A 22,057-nucleotide genomic window follows, 5' to 3' on the forward strand; every position below is an offset into this window, starting at 1 on the left:
TGTCTAGCTTGTAACACTCAAAATGAAACAAAAAACTTTCCTAAAATTATTCCAGCATGCTTTTAAACCAAAAGGTGATAACTGTGGTAGATAGAGCAAGAAAATTAAAAGTCCTCAGGCAAAGTGTTTTTATAAAAGTCATTTAAAAAACAGAACTTCAGCTGACCAAGTTGACCTTGTTCATTACAATGCTGGAGAGATTTGGCTGTGCACAGCTATGAGTGTAGCACTGTTTAAATAACACAGCAGAATCTACTGGTGGTGTAAAACTTTGTGACTTCTACCAAGACGTTATTTATAGATTTTGACACAGATGATTAGGGAACAATCTGATATGCTGGGTACTAGTGTTAGGGGAGCGTATAATCTACATATGTATTAAAGAATAAGACTATACTACTGTTTGATAAAGCCATGTTTCCCTTCTGGTTGTTTGTTTTAAATGAAGCATTTTGGAAAGGTTTTCGGGTATCTAAAAACAGAACATACCTGAGAGCATGACCCTGAAATTAAAATATTCACATCTTTCCAGAAGGCTTATAGTGTAAGAGGTGACGGTGCTCCTTCAGGAAAAAGAAGACATCCTTGAACACACAGGGGTTGCTGTGTCTGTACGATAAATCTGCGCTGTTCATTTTTTGTGTGTGTGTAGTCCAAGAAAGAAGTAGATCTCCATGTGGCACATGGATAAGGCGGTCGTTTCCTTCCCCAGCCAGGACAGTATTTAGGCAGTAGGTACAGCAATTTCAAGAGGATTCCTAATCCCAAAGCACTTGTTCTACTCTAAAAGCTCAAAGGCCCTTTGAGCCCTGCTCTGTCCGCTTCCCATCCCACCCTCTCCCCTCCCGCTGTGTTGCTGTGCAGTATTACGAGGACAGGGACAGGGACTTCAGAACTTCAGTCAGTGAAAGAAAACCTCATGCGTACCCAGCTGCCCTGGACCAGTGAGCTCATGTACCAATAATGCAAACTACTGACTGAATTTACCCCACGGAGTTCCCTGATCTCTGAAATACAGAACTGGGTTATTTTAGTAGAAATTGATTCACGAGTCATGAATTTTGTTTGAGGAAATCATGTAAATTTTAGTTCTGTCTGCTCTAAAGTGACAGCAGTTCTTCTACGTTCCCCAGCAGTCTCAACAAACTAGTCAGTAAGTTTGAGGTTGAGAAGAAAACGCTGTTACTTCTTCATTTCCTACAAGTTTTATGGTGAATCACTTGTGCCTAATGAATGATTTCTCAGGTCAGCAAAACCAGCCCCTTTCTTATTTTCAGGTACGTGTATCCGAAGGATACCAGTCCTGTCCACTCTCAAGATTAATGTACTCAACTGGGGGAAAAAAATAAAATAAAAACTACCAAATCCAAAGTATTTAAACTCTTTCCTTACATTTGATTAGTGCTTTATGTGCCTGCTGTCAGTGTACTCCTAATGTGTTTCAATTGGTTTAAGTAGCATTTTTACATTCGTGGCATGTGTTCTTAAAAAACCAAACACTAAGAATTTCATTACTGAAGGCAAATTCCCAGATTTTTATAGCATGTATAACTTTCATACATGAGTTCTTTGTAGGGTTTTGCCCTGACCCGACATATTCAGATAAACAGCCACCACTTGGACTTTCCACAAACAGATGAGAGGACTCCTGTCCTGTTTCAGAAGGAAAGGGTACAGATTTATGCGGATGTAAAGCAGTTTGTAGACAGATGTGGGCAATTATTTAGCAGTATGCAGTAATCCAGTAGAGCACAGGGGGAAGCTGTTCGCTTTGTCCATATGACTGAGCACATGGGTACAGATTTAAGACAGCAAGTAGTATAGCAGGAATAAAACGGGGACACAGACTGGAACACCACATATCTTCCTTTTAGTTAACTTTGCCTTTGTCTTTAGTCACAACTGTCCCATCTTCAAGAGGTACATTCTTATTCTAGCAATGAAACAAAGAAAATAAATGATTTGTATTGGTCTGCTGAATGCAGTCATTGTAGTCCTGCACACCCTAAAAGTTTTCTCCCTCAGAATTACATGAAATACGTGAATTGGAACTTCACACACAGGTAGTGAACCCTAGCATCTGTGATGAAGGTTTAAAATATGGCTTCTGAAGCAGCTACAAAATTTTAGGCAGAGCCATCATGTTAGCACCAAAATTTTACAAAACTTAAAGAAATATGGAGACCATCTGTGCAGTTAGCTGCAAACTACTTTGCAGGATTTAAGGTTTGGAGAATTAAATTAGCTAACAGAGATATAAAAGGAGCCAGTGGCTGGAAATTCACCCTACATAAATTAGAAATGAGAAGCACTTTTTAACATTAGGGTTCTAGCATTTTATTTATAGCACTTAGGAAGATTTACCAACAGTGAAGTGCATTTTCTGTGAATCATTTCAAATTAAGATGTGATGATCTTCTAATAGATGTGGCTTAACTAAATCAGAATTGGGGACCTGGAACGGAACTGCTGGATGTAAAACACTCCCATGTAGCCCAAGACAGGCTGGATGGATATAGTTGTCCCTTCTGGCCTTCAGATCTATGAATCTGTGAGCCTGTAACTAATGCCATGACAGACAAACAATCAAGTCTGGACCATCACACTGCAAAGAAACATAGTTCCTCTTAAATGGAATGTCACTGCAGTTGCATTGGTATTTCTGCTATGTTGTGGCATATAAAACTTATTCTAGATCTGTGCTCTACTGTTTTTCAAAATGTCATCACGACACCACATCCCCACAAGTTTTATAGCCACAGCCCAATTGTTTATCAAAAAAAGACAGCATTTGTAACATAGAAAAAAACGTTGTGGTATTATATGCCATTCACTCTGGAAAGTCATTCTTATTGTAATGGCTTTCAGTTTAGCCTGTACTACACAGTAAGCTTATGCTAGAAATGCTAGCTTAAAAAGCTGGAAACCTCAAGCTTAAACATGGGGAGTCTTTCACCATTATTACTGTGACATGTAATGAACAGGACATTACTAGCTTTTTATTCCTAACAGTGGCTAAAAACCTATAGTTTTAAGGAAGGCATGATGACAACTTCAAGGATAAGTTCATTTGTGTGACTGTACGATAAAGGACGAATCACTCTCACATGGCAGCAATTTCACTACTTTATACTGTCGCTAACTAATTCAGCATCTAATTCTTTAGGATTATAAATGTTCTCACTGTGCATGAAGCATATGTACACTACCACAGGATGCCATTCATTGAGCAATGCCGGCAATTACCTACATAGTTAGATTTCACATTGCTGACTATGAAGCCTGTAAGCGGATGGATATTTGACAGGGGAAGGAACCTCGGTCCTAAAATACAAACACTGGAGTAGAAGAGAAGTAGAAGCCTGATAAATCTCTTTGCTTTGTAAATATCTACTGTAAAAAAAAAAATTGAAGCCAAATAGATTCTTACATGGAAGAAAATAGGCAATTATGTGTTCAATCCTCAGGCAAAACTGAAGTGGCTTATTGATTAACTTGGACAGGGCCCTCCGTTGTTAATACATGTAGTATTTAGAAGAGTTAACAAAAAAAAAAAAACCAAACAAGAAAGTACATCACCGAACAGTTGAAAGTCAAGAGATTTTCAGACATTTTGATTGTTATCTTGAATAAAAATTATTTGACATTATATAGCCATCGGGGGAAGTTACTAAACACTTCAGTGTTCCTATGTGAGTAAGAAGTATTTCCAGGAAAATGTAGGAGATGTACAGGTGACTCATATGCTTCGTTCTCCCACACTGTCACCTTCAGAAGCAGTTTAGAGAGAAACTGAAGGATATTCCATTCAGTTTTCCCCAGTTGTCCTTTAACTAGCATGTATCCTTGTGTGTGTTGTAAAATATCTCAGGTTCCTGATAATGTAGCATATGGCACTGCATGTTTTGTATCTGTCCTGCACTGCACAGTGCATATTCCGAGCGCTGCATGTGACATTCAGCAGCCCAGGGCAAGGTCTTTTCCAGAATAACACCAAATTTCCATACTGCACAACTCACATCATTGGGTTCGGAGCACACCTGGTCTCATTAGCACTGATCTGACAGACACTCCGTATATGATTTTCTGATCAACATTCCGACCATTTAATTTTAAGAACAAATTCAACTTTATGGCACACCACGTATTAAAGGGAAGTGCTCACAGCTCCAGGCTCCACCTGCTATGCTATTAAATAATAGCAGTGATCATTAGTATCCATGTAGTAGGACAGATTTGTATCATGCTTTGTAACTATGAAAATAACATTTCAGAGTAGTAATTGTGCAAATACGCACTGCTCCCTAGGGAAATTCTCTGATTATTTAAAGACAAACTATCAGTTTGTTTAAATCCTTTTTCCATGACCACCAAAAGTTTCTTGTTTCCTTGGAATCAAACCAAACATGTTAACCATGTGCATACCATCTTGAAATATTCCAAACAGCTACATAAAATAGTTTTTCCTTCTTATCTAGAAGGCAAGCTTAGTTACAGTTAATCAAGCTCAGTCAATATCCCTAAACATACTCCAAAAAGATGAGGTTTGTGTGTTTCTTTTGTTGGGCTACAACTGACAAGCATGAGAAAAGAAGAGTGTCCATGTTACGAGTCTCTTGCTCCTCCCAAGTATGCGAGGAACTTTCTGGTCTATTCAGCACATTGCATTGCATGATGTACTACAGAACTACCAAATGCAAGCAGCAGTGAACACAAACACCAAATGCAGAAATGCAGTGTCAGTTAAACATTTTTTTTTTTCCTATTTTGATATTATTTAGTAGGACTCCAAACAGGTTTCCTTCATTTTGTTTTTCATTTTTTGGAATTCTTTACATGGAGGTTATTGCAAAGCACCTCTCCCATTTCAGCAGCCAGGCTGAGATCACTGTACAGAGGAGGAGTTCTTTTCAGATAAAAAATAAGGAAGTGTGGCTGAGGTGGCAAGGAGGACTTGAAACACAAGCCTGGATTTTCAAGCTCCACCTAAACATTCTGGTCTGAATTCTCTTACTGTCTCTGCAGAAAATTCTGGGTTAAGTATGAGAATTACATTTCCATTAGCATGATTCCTCCTATCTTTGTGGTAAATCTATGGTAACTAACCTCTCTTACTGTCTTTATTTCCTCCATGCTGCATGAAGAGCAGAAATACAGCTGTTCTCATGGTGTGTTGTGTGTTTACAGCCCCGTTTACCACACCTTGCCTTGTTCTGCTCGTACCATAAATAGTGAGTGCTCATCCAAACAGTGAAACACAGCTGTTACTTTAAATGGGGACAATTGCTTCACAATGTATCTCAGTATTAAAAATGCCCATTTAACCTGGTGATCAGCTGGCCTTGATCCTCCAAGCCATCTCTGTCCTGTCCATCTCAGAGCAAATTGCTCTTGCTGTATGACCTGTAAGTCAGTGATTCCTGATGATACAAGGTCAAGGAAAGGAGGAAGTTCAGAGCTGCTTACAGGAATCTCCCTTCCAGCAGCCTGGTAAATCTAAACACCCTCATAGAGTCAGATCATACACCCACTTCCACAGATTGAACAGAACTCAATTTTCCAAATGCAGCTGCTTTTCCAAGTGGAAATGAATTAATAAATTAGTAAACGATGAGTAAATATTTTGGGCAAAATTATATATTGCAGAATCAGAGAATAATTTAGGCTGGAAGGGACTTGTGGAGCTCATCTGATTCAGCCCCTTGCTCAGAGCAGCACCAACTTAATTAGATCACTCAGGATCCTGTTCAGGCAAGTTCTGAGCATCTCCAAGGATGGATATTCCACAGTTTCTCTGGGTACCCATTCCTGTATTGGACTGCATGTAGTTTGTGTTAGAGATGACTGTGGGAACACCCTAAGACTATCACAGATTCATTAGAAGATTAATTAGATGCAAGAATCACGAGAGTTCCTAACATCTTATTAGCCATTTGTAATTTCATAAACCATTTGCAAGTGGAATCCTAGTATTAAGTGTGACCCAAAGGTATCTTGCACTAAATTGTGAATTTAAGCTTCTGTTCATAAGCTATCTGCAAAACAGTATGGGTTTTGGAGCACCAGTGTGTGTTGGTCTCAGCACTAACTCTCAATTAATAATAAGCAGACAGCTGCAGCCTTCACAGCTTTGGTTTGTGGCTGGCATAATGCCACACAGAGAACATACACTAGCCTAATCCTAGTGAGACAAATGTGGGGAATAAATCTAAGAAACCCCACATTTATAAAAATATAGTGCCCCATTCTACGGAGGCACAGGGAACAAAGCTCTTTCCTTTACCATTGCTGGAAATGCACCCAGGAGCAGCTGAGGTATTAAGACAACCGCCAAGTTAGGAATCTGACTAACAAATGGATGGAAAATTTCCTCAGTAATGTATTCACTACTTACATATTCAATAGTGCTCCAAGCGCAGACATTTCTAAATGGTTCCTCAGCTCCATCAGAGTTCCAGTCCACCCCGACACTCAGTACACATCAGAGTGATCTATCAACAGAAAGACAGGGCAAAAGTCAGTATAGATGTGGCTTGTCCCCCCATAGAAACCCCCGCAGTGATCCCACAGGCACTCTGAGCAGGATCTGCACAACTGCCAGAGGAACTCCAGCGTGGTTACTTGGGATCTCGCTGGAAGGGGTAATGGATTCCATCCTATCTCAAACCCTGTGGCTGGAGGTACAGACAATGCTTTGTTGTAACCCACCAGGATTAATGAGGATCTCACAAATTAATCATTCTTTGCCTTTGCCGGAGGGGTTTTGAGGTGGCCTGTGGCATGGAGCCCACGAGGTGCAGCCAGTCAGACCCACTGCCAGCACGGGCACTGCACAAGCACAGATGTGCTGCCGCCCTTCACCCACACCAACAGCAAGTATCCTCCCCGTGGAGTCCATGCAATGGATGTAGCAATCACACTGCTACATTAAATCAATAGGTAGGCTTTTACTGCTTTCTGTCTCCCATGCAGAGCACCATCCCCACTTTCTGAAGGCAGGTTTCTAACTAGCCACACTATGGTGTGTTTAAATGCATCAGTCTGACGAATGCTAACAGCTTTTGTAACTTACTGCCCTAACTATTGTCCCTGAGATAGGGGCACTCGTAGCAAGTTGCTTTCACAGTGGACAAACCCCAAATCTAGAACACAAATTACATCTGCATTGAAAATCAATGCAATAATTGAGGCTACAATTTGGTCTACTGACCCTCATCTGAATACTGTTTCTGGGGGGATAATGATGTATTATTCTTCTTTTCTGACAAACACTCTTTCACAGATAATTTTTGAAACGGTATGTGCCATTCCCCTATGAAGTTCTGATGGTATCCTGGATATTGTGAAATTCTGTGCTCCTATCATGCCATTATAGTTGCCCAAAGCATGCTTCTTTATTCTTCCTTCTGCTCTATCTTTCTTTTTGGCTCACTTCTGTATTCTACCATCACATCAGCTTCATTTGTATAAGCAAGAAAATGAAAAACTCTACTGAATTCTGAAAGAAACCTTTGTGTTTTCTGACTTTGCTTCTCTCATTACTGCAGCTTTTTACTCAAATGATCTCCCCTTAACCTTCTTCGATATTGTACAAAGCCTCCTATTTTTAGCCTTTTCCTTCTAACGCCCATCCCCACATGGTATTGTTCCCAAATTTGGCTGTCATTACATTTGCTATATGGATGCTCCAGGCCGGTTGCCTCCTATTCCAGTTTGGATAGAAAGCGTGAAATGGAGATGTGATTTATCTGGCATGTCCTCATCCCTGACCAGCCATTAATGCACATGGACAGCATTCTTCATTGTCCTCTCCTTCCCTCCCGGCTCAGCCACGAATACCATCCTTGCTCATATCCAGGCCTGTAGGTTGGGAATTCTTTTGGGGTTGCTGCTCTGTCAAATACGTATTGATCATTTCAAAAATATGAATGAAAATATCCCTGTATTACAGTAGCTAGAAAACATATCCTGTCACTTTACACAGCTTACCCCAAAAGAACCTGCTATTCCACATCCCTTACCTTGGAGTAACTACCTGCTCTTCACTGTCCATTCAACATGTTTTCCAACAAACAGCTTTCATCTTTCCCAAGATATTACTGCAGTACAGGGCAAGTTCCTTGGAAATATCTGCTAAGCTGTTATTTTGTCCTCTTTCAAGATCACTGCAGAATTTAGTTCTGCAGTGCAACTTGCAATCCCTTCAGTAAGGAGTGGGTGTTGTACAACAACCACCTGGACTGCCCAGTGTCACCTCATAAGCCCCCCGTCCCCCCATACTCTGTACCCTCTCCGTGTCTCTCGTCTTCTACGTGGCATCAAAGCTCTGCAATTTGATCAGTTCTCAGATATCACACTGCATGAAGTTGGTGAAGCCTGAAAACCTGAAGCCCCTGCTAACATGGAAATCATGTCCTGAGCACCTATGGAAATCTCTACAAAGCCAACAGCTCCTCCAAAACTGAGCTCCACTTCTTTGGGCTCATGTCTACCACTCTTCTGTAAAAGGGATAAGAAAATATTTTTCAACCTACCACACAAGAACATGTGGTTTATTTTACGACAGCCCTACCAGCAGTATTTATAAAGTAATGAGTCACTGAGTGATAGTACAGCAGAGCAGTTCAAATATTTATTTATATGGTACTATAGCCGAACCTTTGTATTTTTTTGCGTGGAATCTTCACTTCTGGCGAAGCTTTGGGATGCATGTAAACATGTCGAACTGAAGACCTGGCCTTGAGATGAATTTGAATGAAGGCCATATGGTTCAGTAAAAGACTGAGCAAATGGTACATTAGAACACGAAAATGAGCCGGGACCAAACAAGGTAACAGGAGAACAAACTGCAAATGAACGTAACAGAAAACAGAGCATTAACTTATTCTAATCATTTCAGGTGCAACTTTTACATAAATTGATAATTCTTTCTTATTTTTAACTACTGCTTACACGTTTCCACATCTATTTAAAAACTCTAGTATTTTAATGCATTCCAACCAGTTTTACTGGGAGAACAGTTCTGTGTTCACATAACACTGCTTAGAGTCCATTCAAGTCCTGTACCTACAAACTGCTTTTGGACAAAACCAAAATATCTCATGGTTTAAGTTGCAGGGACTCCTACTTTGATTTTATTGCATCTGAGTAAACTGGGAATAATCCTGCTGACATCCTGTAAAGGAAGCATAGGCAGAATCAGGTCTCACTAGGCTGTGCTTGTACTGTCCTCTTCTTTTAGATGGATAAACCCTCCCTACACACAAACTATTGGATGTTAGAAAATTGGTGTATCCCATTGAGTTCAGCAGAGAAACAGCTGATGACATAACCATAGCTGAGAGCCATACATGTGCCCAGAACAGTCAGCTCTTTGTGGAGCCTAGCAAAATATTTTGTCTTATGCACTTAGATTTCTCATTCATCTTTTAGTCTTATGTGCTTGCCACAGATCAATGTTCTTCTTACAAGAATGGTCCTACTTAAAGTAAAATTCATCCACATCTCAATCGGAGTACACTAACTGGATTTTAAAATCTCAACAACAGTAGATAGGAACAACATTACTTCTTCCTTTGTTGGTCTGCACACCAAGAAAATACCCAGTATCTCTGCATTTAAAGTGTGCACTGTAACATACAAAACAAATTTAGCACTATAGTAGAACTTACCAGCTGAATTTTACTATGGAAATAAAAGCATTCTTTATCAAAACGAAGTGTTCTAAACAGGACTCTAACAGGTTTATTGTGAAACAACTGCGCTATCACATTTGTAGTGGGTGTTTGATCATAACTGACTTTAACTTTTAACACAGAGGATATTTGCTATGCCATGCTTCTTGCTTTCCCTTCCGTAAGAAACATGAACCCTCAAAACCAATCAGGAACTGACCTACTATAGAAAAGAAAGCAGTGATTTGATAAATGCAGTGCATCATTATGCTTTAAAAGAAACAGCAAACCCGATGGTCTTTGAATTTCCACATATGTTGCATGTGTTGATTAACATTTGTAAGTGAAAGGGATTTAAACCATTTACTGAGGAGCAGACCCAACTTTGCATAAGCAATTATTTTGATGGCATGGATGCAGAGTTGGACTGCAAAGGAAAAAGTACTGCTCTTCTGATACATAAAAAGCATTGTCAAGATGACCATTGCCAACTGCTCAAGAGTATCTCTATTTTTTAGGACACCTTTCTACCTTAGAAAACTGATTTGCTTTTCAAATGGAATCTTTCAGTATATTTTACAAAATGATTAAATGCAAGAAGTACCAGCTGTTTGCTACACAACCTATCAACAACAAGCCCAGGGCAGAAATATGTTCTGCATTGTGAACATATCCAGTATAAAAAGGTTTATATGATGTAATTGTCTACAACGACAGGGACTACACATGTTGACCAGGAAGTCCCTCCCAGGTCCCCACATCATTTTTTAATTTTCTAGTCCATTCCAAAGGGATAGTAGTGGCCCATACAAAAATCACCTTCCACAATTAGAAGATTCCTATGTATATTACCATTCCTATCTGCTCAAAAACCCACAATGATTCTGGCATTTCCACTACAGGCACTGTTTGCACACGTACACCTAAATATCCTAATAAAGACAGTGATTTAGATGATATCCTTAAAATGACAGTGGGAGAGGAGGATGGCTTTTAGAGACTGGGTATGAAGACTGTAAATACTGAACAAGGAGAAGGCTGCAAGGAACGAAATGAGAAGACAAGGCCATGTACTTGGTCCATCTCAAGTCTGCATGTGTCTGTGTTGCAGGACATGTGGTTTGTGACCATGTTTAACCTGAGGCTCGTGGGCGTTTGTCAGTGAAAATACGAACTTTTAGAATGTCATCAGCAAGCTTTGGTGCCTCTTCTGATTCGGAGAAGATTGTAAAAAACTAGAGATTCTTAAAAAGAGAAAAAAGGAAGAGAATAAAAAGCAGTCTCTTCATGACTTGAGCAGGGTAGGGTGTTCACTGAACTTCCTGGGAGATGTCAGTTGATATTTTACCTGTGAATAGGAACATCTTCCCATTTATTTTATGACTCTGTAGCCCTTTTGCTTTCATTTCTTCCAGGTAACTATATGGCTTTACTCTTGGGGAGCATCTGTAGCTGGTACACTGATTGGATCTACTCTGCTCTAAAGTGGTGGATCAGATCTGAAGAGAGACCCAATATTAATTCCACCGTTATTTTTCTAACTGACCCTTTCAGAAGATATGTTTCCATATTTTTCATACATCTGGAACAAATGCTCTGATTAGCAGGTTTTGAGAAAATAAATAAAACTACAAGAGAAACACGTCACATATACAAGCAAGCAAGAGATTTAGAACTAATGAATACATTATTTTTTAAAGAGAAGATAAGAAAAAGGAGGTATTTAGGGCAGTAGTGAATTTTTAGAAAACAAACATGTTGAATCAGATGGCATTTATCTCTCTCAGAAGTCTTGCTGCCTTTCTTGGCGTCTTCTTCAAGTACCCATCTATATCCCTTCCAACAGCCTAAGGCACAACATGGGACAAAGACCTCCAAAGAAAAAAACAACATATAAAACAGTATGAGTGCTGTAATTGAGAGTAATGAAAAGCAGTTCTTCTAGTATGTCTTGAAACCAGTCTGCTGCTCTGTACTGTACGCTAAAAGAGACCATCTGAGCATCACAGATTACAGTTAAATTGTTTATATAGATATGCATGGACAAAGAAGGGATGACTTGTAATTGTTTTGGAAATGACAAAGGAGACATGTGGTCTTCCAAACCTTTCTGGAAGTTGCTGAAATACCTTCTCCTGGAAGGTATTTTCTGAGAGCATAAAGATTTTTTACAGATGCTTTGTAGAGCTCCCGTGAACTGTGAGATGAGTATACTGTGCTCTGATTTTACACGTGTATCTACAGAAATACTTCAGGAGGAATTACCCTTTTTAACTTGGCCTACATTTTTCTTTAAGTTGACAATAACACTGTGTGGTTCAGTGGGTGAGCTTGACCCTGAGTCTTTTGTGAAGGAGGAAACTGTATATTATACTCAGCATGTATAAGCTCTTGATCACTAGATCATAAAGTTCTTGAAGCTCCTCATATTTGCACTGTAATCAATTGAGATATTTTAAATTTCACATTAAGTTTAGAATGTAAATTATTTAAACAAAAGGAGTTCATTTATGACTTTATCTTCATTTCTGCCATTGTGCATACTGCTAAGTTTACTTGGAAGCTAAAGAGTATGATGCAAATGCACATGCACAGATTCTATGGTCTTCTTCTATTTGTTCTCTTAAAACATACTTACATAGTAACATATCAGCACCCCAAGCCTCCAGAATTAGTATAGACAGAGATCCCAGGCAAGTAATGGTATATGTCAGTTCTAGCACTCTCTTAACTGCGATATCCCTCTGTTACACTTTGTCTGCACTCATTTCAGTTTTATTAGATGCAACTACTTGGTTCTCCAACCCAAATATATGGAGTTTAGAGATTTGGCAAAGTGTAACTACCAAGGTCACTTTCAGGAAGATTTTATTGAGTTCTCACTAAAGATAGAACAGGGGAAAACGGAAAATCAGACAGTGAAGCTGTAGGTGTTTTCTGCATATTCCCAAGACTGTGCATTGTTTGTTCTAGGAAGGGAATGAAATTATTTCTATTAATCACTAGCTGTCACAGAATTATTTCTTATTAAGAAAACTCATATGAACTTGTGTAACCTGAAGTCAATGCAGAAAGGTTATTACTTTATATATTACCTGTTAAAACAAATATACATCATTTGATATATTTTTTTAAGTTATGTTTATTATTACTGTGAAGCATGAATATAAGGAAAATGGGACAGACTGTACCAGGTGTGGATAACAAACTGATATTTATGCTTACACTGAAGCACTTCACTGTATGCAGTGAAAGAACACAGTGGCACTCTGACAGTGATAAAAATTGATGGAGAACTTAAAGCCCTGAGAAAGAGAAGAGACCACGTTGAGAGGTCAAGGATGTCTGATGCCACTCTCAAATGCATCTAGGAACAATCAGTAAGACGATAGTGAGGACAAGGCAAATGTCTACTCAGACTTTGTGTACACCATTAGTCAAGCCAGCGGTTATGGTGGCTGGACCAAAAAACTCAATGACAATAATTTTGGATCAGCCTGCTTTTTCTTTTTTTCATTTTCTCCCCAGCAAAACAATTGATCAGAATGGCTTTGCTGGGGAGAACCAAACTCCCTACAGATTTGAGGTTGATCAGAAACAAAACATTTTGTATATATTTTACTTAGTGACTCTTTAACCTTTTCATTTTAGTTTTGTTCACTTAAATTTGAAGTGGAACCCTCATAGCTTTGTTCTGAAAATGCTGTCATGAAATGCTTAGTCTTTCCCAAATATACTTGCTTACTGGATAATTTTTCTGAAACCATTTATTAAATTTGACCCAATTTCATAAATACTTCTTCCCTCACGATGTGTTGTTTTGAACTGGTTAATCACATTCTCCATTGCCAGTGTTTTGTTTCCAGAAACAAAGACTACTAATGTTTTTCCTCCTTTCATCCTCTTAATTGAAATTCATAATGCCTCATCACCAAAACAGTTCAGTGCTTTCCAAAATAAAAAACGCTTTCCAAGGAACCTCCTCCCTTCACTTTCCCTCCTTGTATTAGCACAACAGTGTGCAAATGAGTAAAGAGTATGGATAAACTCAACCATATGTCCATGAGGGAAAAGAGGTGAGCTTGAAGAGCTGTTTTTATATGAAAATGGCAAGTTATTTGTGCATCCTTGCTGAGGTTCCTCCTTTGGTGAACAAGTGGGGGAATGCAGAGACTCAAGTTGCTCTGACACAGCATTAACCTGACACAGCTTGTTCCCAAGTACAAGCTCCTCAATAAAAGTGGAGGGGAGTGCCTGCGTTTCGTAGCTCTCACTGATGGAGGAGTGCTAAGCTGAATTCTCTGCAGTGGCAATAGCTGTGGTCTACTGAGTTTTGCAGCAATTTAATTTTTTCCCCAGGATATATTTATATACATGTGTGTGTTTTGCTCCTTGTTATACTGAGCTGCAGTAATTGAAGTAACAAATCCACAGACGACCACTGGCCACCAGGGAGTTCCACAGTTTGACGTAGGGTCTCACCAGCTAGATAGGAGGACAAGGAGTATTTTAAAGGGATCATTTGGACAGCTGCTCACTATAAAGCCAACAAGACAATAAGTGTATCAGTTTGACAACTGAAAGTCCCAGAACAGGAACAGAAAAGTGCCAGTTCATTTTTTTCTGAGTACTCTTCTTCTTTTCAAACAAATGATCTCAAACTTGCCTTCAGTTAATTGTTTTGCCACACTGAGCAATCCTGAAGGGGACTGTGCTAAATTCAGAGCAAGGATGATTCCTTGCTTTGCTTCTGGAGAGGCTCTGTGCAGATACTTGACAAAACAGAGCCCAGCGATGAACTGTTTGGGTGCTGCAGTTGAGTGCCCTGGAGATGGAGTAAAGCTGTCCGCTCTGACTCAGACACAGATATTTGAGTGCTGTTCCCATGTAACTGAATTGGGATAGAAATATAACGTTTAGTTGCTAATTACATTTAGACTCCTTTGGGGAACCCACCACGATTTCTATGAATGTACAGTTCCAGCCCATGAACAGACAGAATTATTCTGTTGGTTTGCTCCAACAGGGGAGCTGAAGTGAACAATTACATACACCACTGTGATTGCCCTTCTTCAAGGTTAAATGCTCCATACAGATTCCACTGTTGTTCTTTATATGAGATGATTTTTCTTTCACAAGCAATGAAAAATATTACAGTAGCTATCCATGTGCTTATTTTTCCTAAGTTAACAACAGCGCTTTTGTTTAACAATGATTTTTTTTATACTGGTGGCATCCTTATCCCTCATAAGCCACATTTTCAAGAAGGAAAAAACTAATCAGAAAACAAAACTTGGGAGAGACTACAAAAGGTTTTCTAATCACAGCCCATTTTCCACCAAGGGCTGCTCATGGCACGTTTGTCTAACAGAACTTGTTTGCTCTAGAACCCTCTCTACTTTCCCAAAGTTATCTATTCTGGTGCTTAATCATTCTCACCATAACAAAGATTTTCCTAATGACTAATCTGCGTTACAACTGATGCAATTTAAACCCATGACCTGCTGTCCAGCCCACAGAAAATGGATCACAGCTATCTTCTCTGCACATCTATCTTTAACTCACTTCAGATTGTTACATTTCCCCTCTTCTCTAAAGTAAACAAATCTCTTCCAGTTTCTTTCACAAGTCAACACAGATCACTAACCGTGCTTGGGTTTCCATATGCACTCCCCCTCTACTTGAGGTGTTGCCAGTGCTGAGACAGCACAAAGATTTCTTCAGCTGTACCGTCCCTTTTCCACAACATGATAGCACTGATGCGTGCTCAGAGGGCAGACCAGTGTAGCCCCTTCATGCAGGAATGAAAATAGATTTTTTTTTAATTGGTTCTCTGTTCAGGATAGTTTCAAGACATGAAGAAGACATTTATAGGTACATAATCCATGTGTGGATTCAGGAGAATGATCAGGAAGTGACAGTATAGCAGAAGATGCGTTGGCTAGCTCTTTCAAATAAGAGGTAGCTGAGGAATGTAACAGAAGCAGACTCACTTCACAAACACATTTTCAATGAAATCATGGCTTCATCACAGATTTTCAGACTCTCCCTTGTTTTGTTTTGTTTTTTGTTTTTTTTTCACATTGGCTATTGCAGGTTCCCAGATCAGATTTGATCAGGCATTTTACATCTTTTCCTAACGTTTTTAGAAGGGAGAATGGCTTTGCTGTCAAAATACCACTGGGGCTTCTGCGTTCCTCTCATGTATTGCCAGGTCTGTTCATGAGAATTCTTCGTCAAACAGAAACATGTAACTCCAATTCCTAAATGCTATGTCAAGTGGTTTATACACACACCAATTAGACTCTGATCAGCAGTCAGCATGCTCTATATAGGACCCAATGGGAATATGGTGTTGGACTGCATCCTATGAAATTAAGACAAGTTTTAATCAGTAAAATAGGCTGCTGCATTTTGGCCAGCTTGGGTAGGCTTTCAGTGTCAGAGTCATTTCAGATTTTAGGCACTGTATTGTAGGGGGCTGAATCTCATGAATACTAAAGCTGCTTTACAGTGTCAAGGAGGCCTTTGTAGCTGCAAACGAAGAACGTATTTCTCACGACCAAAGTATTTTTCTGTCTAATATGATACTTCTTTGTTTTCTTCTTTCAGGTGGAGAGGATTGTAGACAAAAGGAAGAACAAGAAGGGCAAATGGGAATATCTCATCAGATGGAAAGGTTACGGGAGCAATGAAGATACTTGGGAACCTGAACATCATCTCCTACATTGTGAGGAATTTATTGACGAGTTCAATGGACTACACGTTAGTAGAGAAAAGCGATCGAGACATGGAAAACAGAGCAGTGCTACAAAATTTTTACGGGAAAGCCGAGGGTCATCTCTGGAGAAAATATCACATAGACCTTCTGAATCTGGGAAGGCAAAAGGGTCAGCACACAAAAGGAAGAGAATTAATCCTTCTCTACAAAAACAGAAACGAGGATACACAGCAAAGCCAGCATCTGCTAATGACAGGGCTGCTAAAACTGTAACTTACCGAACTACTCCCAGCGGTTTACAGATCATGCCACTGAAAAAGCCACAGAATGGTCTGCAGAATGGAGATGGCAGTCACGAAAAGGATTCTAGACATTTTGGGAATGGCTCACAACAGCAAAACATGGATATAAATGATCATGAAGGAGAACAGAATTTGCCCAGCGTGTTGGAAGTTAGTAATGAATCGCCTGTTGTGAACGGAATTGGTATGTGATTTCAACAACTACAGTCTTTTGAGGGGGGGTTAATTGCAGAAACTGCAAAGTCCACTCCTGGAATAGTGATTGTCATGCTACACAAGAGATATGGTGAGAAGCACATAAGTTTCACATTCTTTCCCAATTCCTTATGGCATTTTTCTCAGTTGGCTTCTCTCCTCCTCTTTTCTATGGAGTGAGGAAAGCAGTGTGGGCTTTATTGCATGGCACTGCAGTGTAAAGTTCTTACGAGGACATGATGACGAGGCATGTAGTAGGAATGATGGCTGAGGTATGCCTAGCACTGAAACTATGTTTGTCCATCTTATCAAGTGCCAAGCCACTGATTGGTTGTATGTGCACAGATTCAACAGTCTACAAAGATCAGAATCGTTTTAGGACATAATTAATACCACTCTTGCTAACATATTCTGGTAAGTGTATCTGAGTAACATTCAAGGTCTTCAGGACTAATGCTCTTCAGTACTGAGGAATACTCAGACTTTCCAGATTCTCACCTTTGGCGCTGACTAGAAATGTCAGAACCTGTAAGACATTCTTTGGTGGAAGATACAGACAGCCTTGAAGTGAATGAGATGATTTGACTATAGGAAAAGTTTATTTCTAATACCCATAGTTACTGACTGGCTTAATTCTCAAATAACAAACTATCTGAGAACATAAATTTATGTTCTCTGTAAAGTATTACACAGTTTAATGCATCTGTATAGCTCCTCATTATCTAGGTATGTCCTATCTTTTTTTCAGCCTCACAGCGTAGATGATGCTTTGTAGCAGAAACTTCCATACGTGACATCCTGTTAGATCAACTTTTTGATTGTTTGGTTGTATTTCTTTATTTTGTTGCATTCATGGGCTTATTTTTTGACCTTTGCTTTTGGTGTGTGTGTTTTTTCGAATACCTTTTAAAAACAGCAGGAGCTGTTCCAAATGATTTCCTACTGCTTACTGATATAGTGGCAAAACAATCTTTTGAGTATTATTTTTTTCTGCTCTTACACACTGCATAAAGGTTTTCATTGAGCGATACACACTTGCTCTTAGTTATTTTTCCCTTCCAGTTGCAGTTAATTTAGAGCACAGCTATATGTATGATTCCTTTCATTATGCATTTAATCTGCTTTACTGCTGCCAATTCACCTTTTTGTTATGACTCACTGGAGCTCTTCAAAATCTTTCATAGTATTTACTCTACTTATTTGGTATTCTCTTCAAAATTTCCTCTCATACTTCTCTTCTCAGTTCATTAATACCTACATTAAATAAATTAATCCTTCTGCAGGTCCTTGGGGCAGCCACTACTAATCATTTGACATGATGAAAAGTAACCATTTGTTCCAATTATTTATTTTTATTAGCCACTTTCCATAGCCCATGATAGCGCTCATTTCCTTAACAGCTTCTTGTGAATCGCCCTGCCAAAAACTTTTCAGAAGTCAACATAAATTATTTCACCCAGCTTTCCATTTTTCACTCTACCAGCAACCTAAAAAACGCTTCCTGCTCTGGGAAGCAGAGCTGCCTTGCCCAGTCTTACTAGTTACATCTTAGACCCGCTGAGGTCCTGCCACGCAGTCATCAGCTACCTCATTAAAGATACACTGGCATATACAGTCAGCTGTAAGTGTATAAGTAGCCCAGATGATGCCAACGACACTTCAAATTGTCACTTCAGTTTGAGCTCACGTGAGCCTGCTTGAAAAGTTAGGTGCTTCTCTATGAAGTCTTGCATACCTAATCACAGGTATTTTATGTTATTCACCAAGAAAGTTCTGTTACAAAATGCATCTTTTCAAGGCATTGATTCTCATATGTGGATTTTTTTTTTTTTTTTAACAAAGAACTGAAGAAAAAAAGGTCAAATGAGCTGCTTTGTCCCCACAGAACATAGGAGTAGCGTCCCCAGTGAGCACTCAGTTTCAGCAGGAAGCTGCAGTGCCAGAGCAGCCCCGTGCTTGGCCGTGCTGGGGCTGCTGGCCTCATGGCTGATGCATGCAGCTCTTACATTGCTGACCTGCCTGGAGGCAGGAGATGTGACTCCCAGTCCGGCCCTCCTCTAAAAAAAACATACCTAGCAGCAACACCACAGTCGGAAATCCCTCCAGCCTTGCTCTGTGATCCCCAGCACATGCATAGTGGGGAAAATTACAAAGAGGAGAGATGAGACTACCAAAGTCAGAGCAAGCAGCAACCAGTGAAAATGGCTCTGAAGAAGAACACCAGCCTTTTTTCTTAATGCTGCCCTATAAACTTGAGAAGTCACGTTTCCTGATACAGGATTTTGCATCATTTGAAATGTAAAATCACAGAATCTGGCACTACTCTTCACCACTTACTGCTATTTACTGACCTCCCCCAGTATTCACACTCACAGCAGATGCCGGTGTGACACATGCCCAGAGAGTATCACTGCCTCATTTTAAGCAGGGCAGACGTCACACTAAAACTAGCCTGAAATTTTACGCATTACAAATGAAGAAAGTGTGAGAGAAAAATGCCCATGTGTTGAATAACTGAAGTTTTCTTCCAAACATCTTGGGTTTCAAAACTTTCTCCAAATCCAAGCCAAGGTCCCCACGCTCTGTCCCCCGAGACCTGCAGTTCTGTGGCCGTCTGCTTGGCGGGGCTCCCACCTCGAGCTCGGAGGCAGCCAGCTGTGCCAGAGGTTTTGGGCTGTCTGCCATGGAGTCTGGAAGTCAAAAGCCCGGCATGCCCCACCAGCACTCACAAGGCTGCCGGCGCTATATGTAGTGCAGAGCCAGAGCTGGGAGGGCCTGGGTTTGGCTCCCGGAATCCACGGCTCTTGGGCAGCCCTGGGCAGCATCCTACCAAACGGACATCTGTGTCTGTTTTGAGTTTGCCTATGTGAAGTGAAGAAATGAATGTCAGCCTCCTCTCACTGCTAAGTGGATGAACGCACTGAAAATACATTTAGAATTTTTTAGTGTTCTAGAGATGAAGATGTTTGGTATGTATCTACATCTACATGGGTATGGACAATGTTTTCCTGCTTAACCATAGATAAAACTCTCACAAACAAGCAATTTACCCCAGAGAGATGAAAGCATACGTACAGATGTATGCACAGAATTCAATATACAGCATCACAGAGGGAGGGCACTCTCATACACTGAAGTTGGGAGAGCCCTTTTATATCAAAACCTCTCTCCTGACATCTACGCTTCCCTTCATAAGGAGAGCAGTGTGATCTTTATTGGCAGTTATTTAAGGGTCTGCAAATTGGAAAATGCTGAAAACCTCTGCAGGAGAACATCCGCTGATGCTCCCAGGAGCAACAAAAGCATTCTTTCTGATGACATTTATTGTCTTCTGTTATCACATTGCTGTTTCACTCCTTACATTGTAATTGCAAGTGATTGTTTTGTCAGGTTTCTTGACAGCATCAAGAAACATCCCCTTTTAATTTTCTCTTTCCTTTTCTACATCACTCTATTTCTGTACCATCTGCTGAAGAATTTTTGCTTGTCATGTTTCACTAACCACTGTTTTTCTCCATTACAGAAATCTTTGTAGTCTCATGGTGCCCTTGATTTAAATATTCTCTATGAACTTAGTCATTGCTTCCTCTTGTTTTTTTAGCTTGTTCAGTTTTATTTATTCTGGAGACGTACTGGCAGTAAAAGACAGACAAATATGCTTGCTTTCTCAGTTTGGATAAGAACTCATTGCTTTTAGATATCTTACAGATGCTCCCTTAGCTGGAGAAGTCTGAAATTATTAGTAAATTATCACCAGAACACTGTTTTTTAAGTATGTACAGTATTAACCATTACCCACAAGAAAGGCAGGAAAGAGACAGAGAAAGGCCGTTGGGCTGACACGAATACCAAGCTCTTCTACCAGTGAGGACAAAGGAACATGTTTTATTTCACCTACAAAAAATGAAACGCATGGCTCCTTTTCATTTAATATACATGCATGCTGCTGATAAAAGGAGTAGTTCAGACCTTCTTGCCACAACATCGTTACTCCCATCCCTTCCCTGGCACCAGTTTTAGTACTCTTGAGCCTACAAGGTGAACCAGCTATCTCCTTTCATATTCTCTGTCTACCTTATCTTCTTAGATTCTAAAGTTCTAATCTGTTTTCTGCAGTGCTTAGTACAGCAGAGGCCCAGACTCAATCTGGAGTCTTCAAGCACCTTCTGGTACCAACAGCAGTAACAGTAACATCACCACATTTCCTCTCCTTTGATGGCAGTGGAGCGCTAGACCAGGCACAGGGACAGGCAACTGAAGTGGTGAAGTGGATTACAGGACTGAAAGAGTTTTCAGTGTGGGGAGAGGCAGGCTGAGAGGGGATATGATCAAAGTTCACAAAATCATCAGGGCCTCCAGTAAAATAAATGCAGAACTGTCATCTCCTAAATCCCCCAACAGTAGAACTAGGGGCCACTTACTGAAACTGGTGGATCATCAGATAAGAGCACAGATGAAAGAAAATTCTCCTCTCTGCAGTGGTTACTAAACTTCTCAAACTCCGACCACATGAGGCTGAGGAGACAGACGGCATCAACAGGCTCAAAAAGGGATTAGAGAAATCCATGAAAAGGTCCATAAGCAAATACTGAAGGAAACACGAAGGATGAATCTTCTCATATTCCTGTATGACATGTAAGGATGATACCAGGGGAGAGCACTGCAGAAAATGGCCAAGCTTGGGATGTCTCCTTAAATAGCATCTTTCGTTGCCATTCCTGGAAATGGCACCAGTGGTCTGGGAATATCTTAATTTCCCTTAACAGATATTGAAGCTTCTTTTAAATACATGTTTTAGGTACCTTTCCAAGTCCTACTAGTGGTTAAAAACAAAGTAATAATTAGATTAAACTCCCACTAAAGGAAGGATTATTTTCTGCTTTCTATTTGTACTTAGACTGAGCATCATGTAGTCCCTCCTAAGCTGGTAAACCACATTTAGAGTACCTAAAGCTTCCTTAGTTAATTCGTGACTTCCTTAATTTATTTCACATGCATGACAGATTACTTGGTGATGGCCTCTTTCTTCCTTTGTCACAGTCATTTTTCATCTTGGCATGCAAAGGTACTGTTTACCTTTGTGTGCATTCAGCAGGTGCTAACTATTAAACCTCTCACAGAGGCAGTTGGATGCCTTACAGCAAGCCTTCAGAAGCTCCATCACA

At 40.0% G+C, this 22,057-nt stretch overlaps 1 protein-coding gene across 2 annotated transcripts in view; it reads left to right on the forward strand.

Annotated features, from left to right (window-relative positions):
* CDYL2 (chromodomain Y-like 2) overlaps window positions 1–22,057 on the forward strand; it is a 56,195-nt gene that overhangs the window by 12,897 nt on the left and 21,241 nt on the right. For both annotated transcript variants that reach the window (XM_046899735.1, XM_015292543.4), the window contains one exon: window positions 16,287–16,881. In XM_046899735.1, coding sequence (XP_046755691.1) covers window positions 16,701–16,881 — 181 coding nt within the window. In that variant the 5' untranslated portion in view covers window positions 16,287–16,700. The remainder of the gene's footprint in view (window positions 1–16,286; window positions 16,882–22,057) is intronic.

Source organism: Gallus gallus, chromosome 11 (assembly GCF_016699485.2).
Source record: "Gallus gallus isolate bGalGal1 chromosome 11, bGalGal1.mat.broiler.GRCg7b, whole genome shotgun sequence".
Taxonomy (NCBI): Eukaryota; Metazoa; Chordata; class Aves; order Galliformes; family Phasianidae; genus Gallus; species Gallus gallus.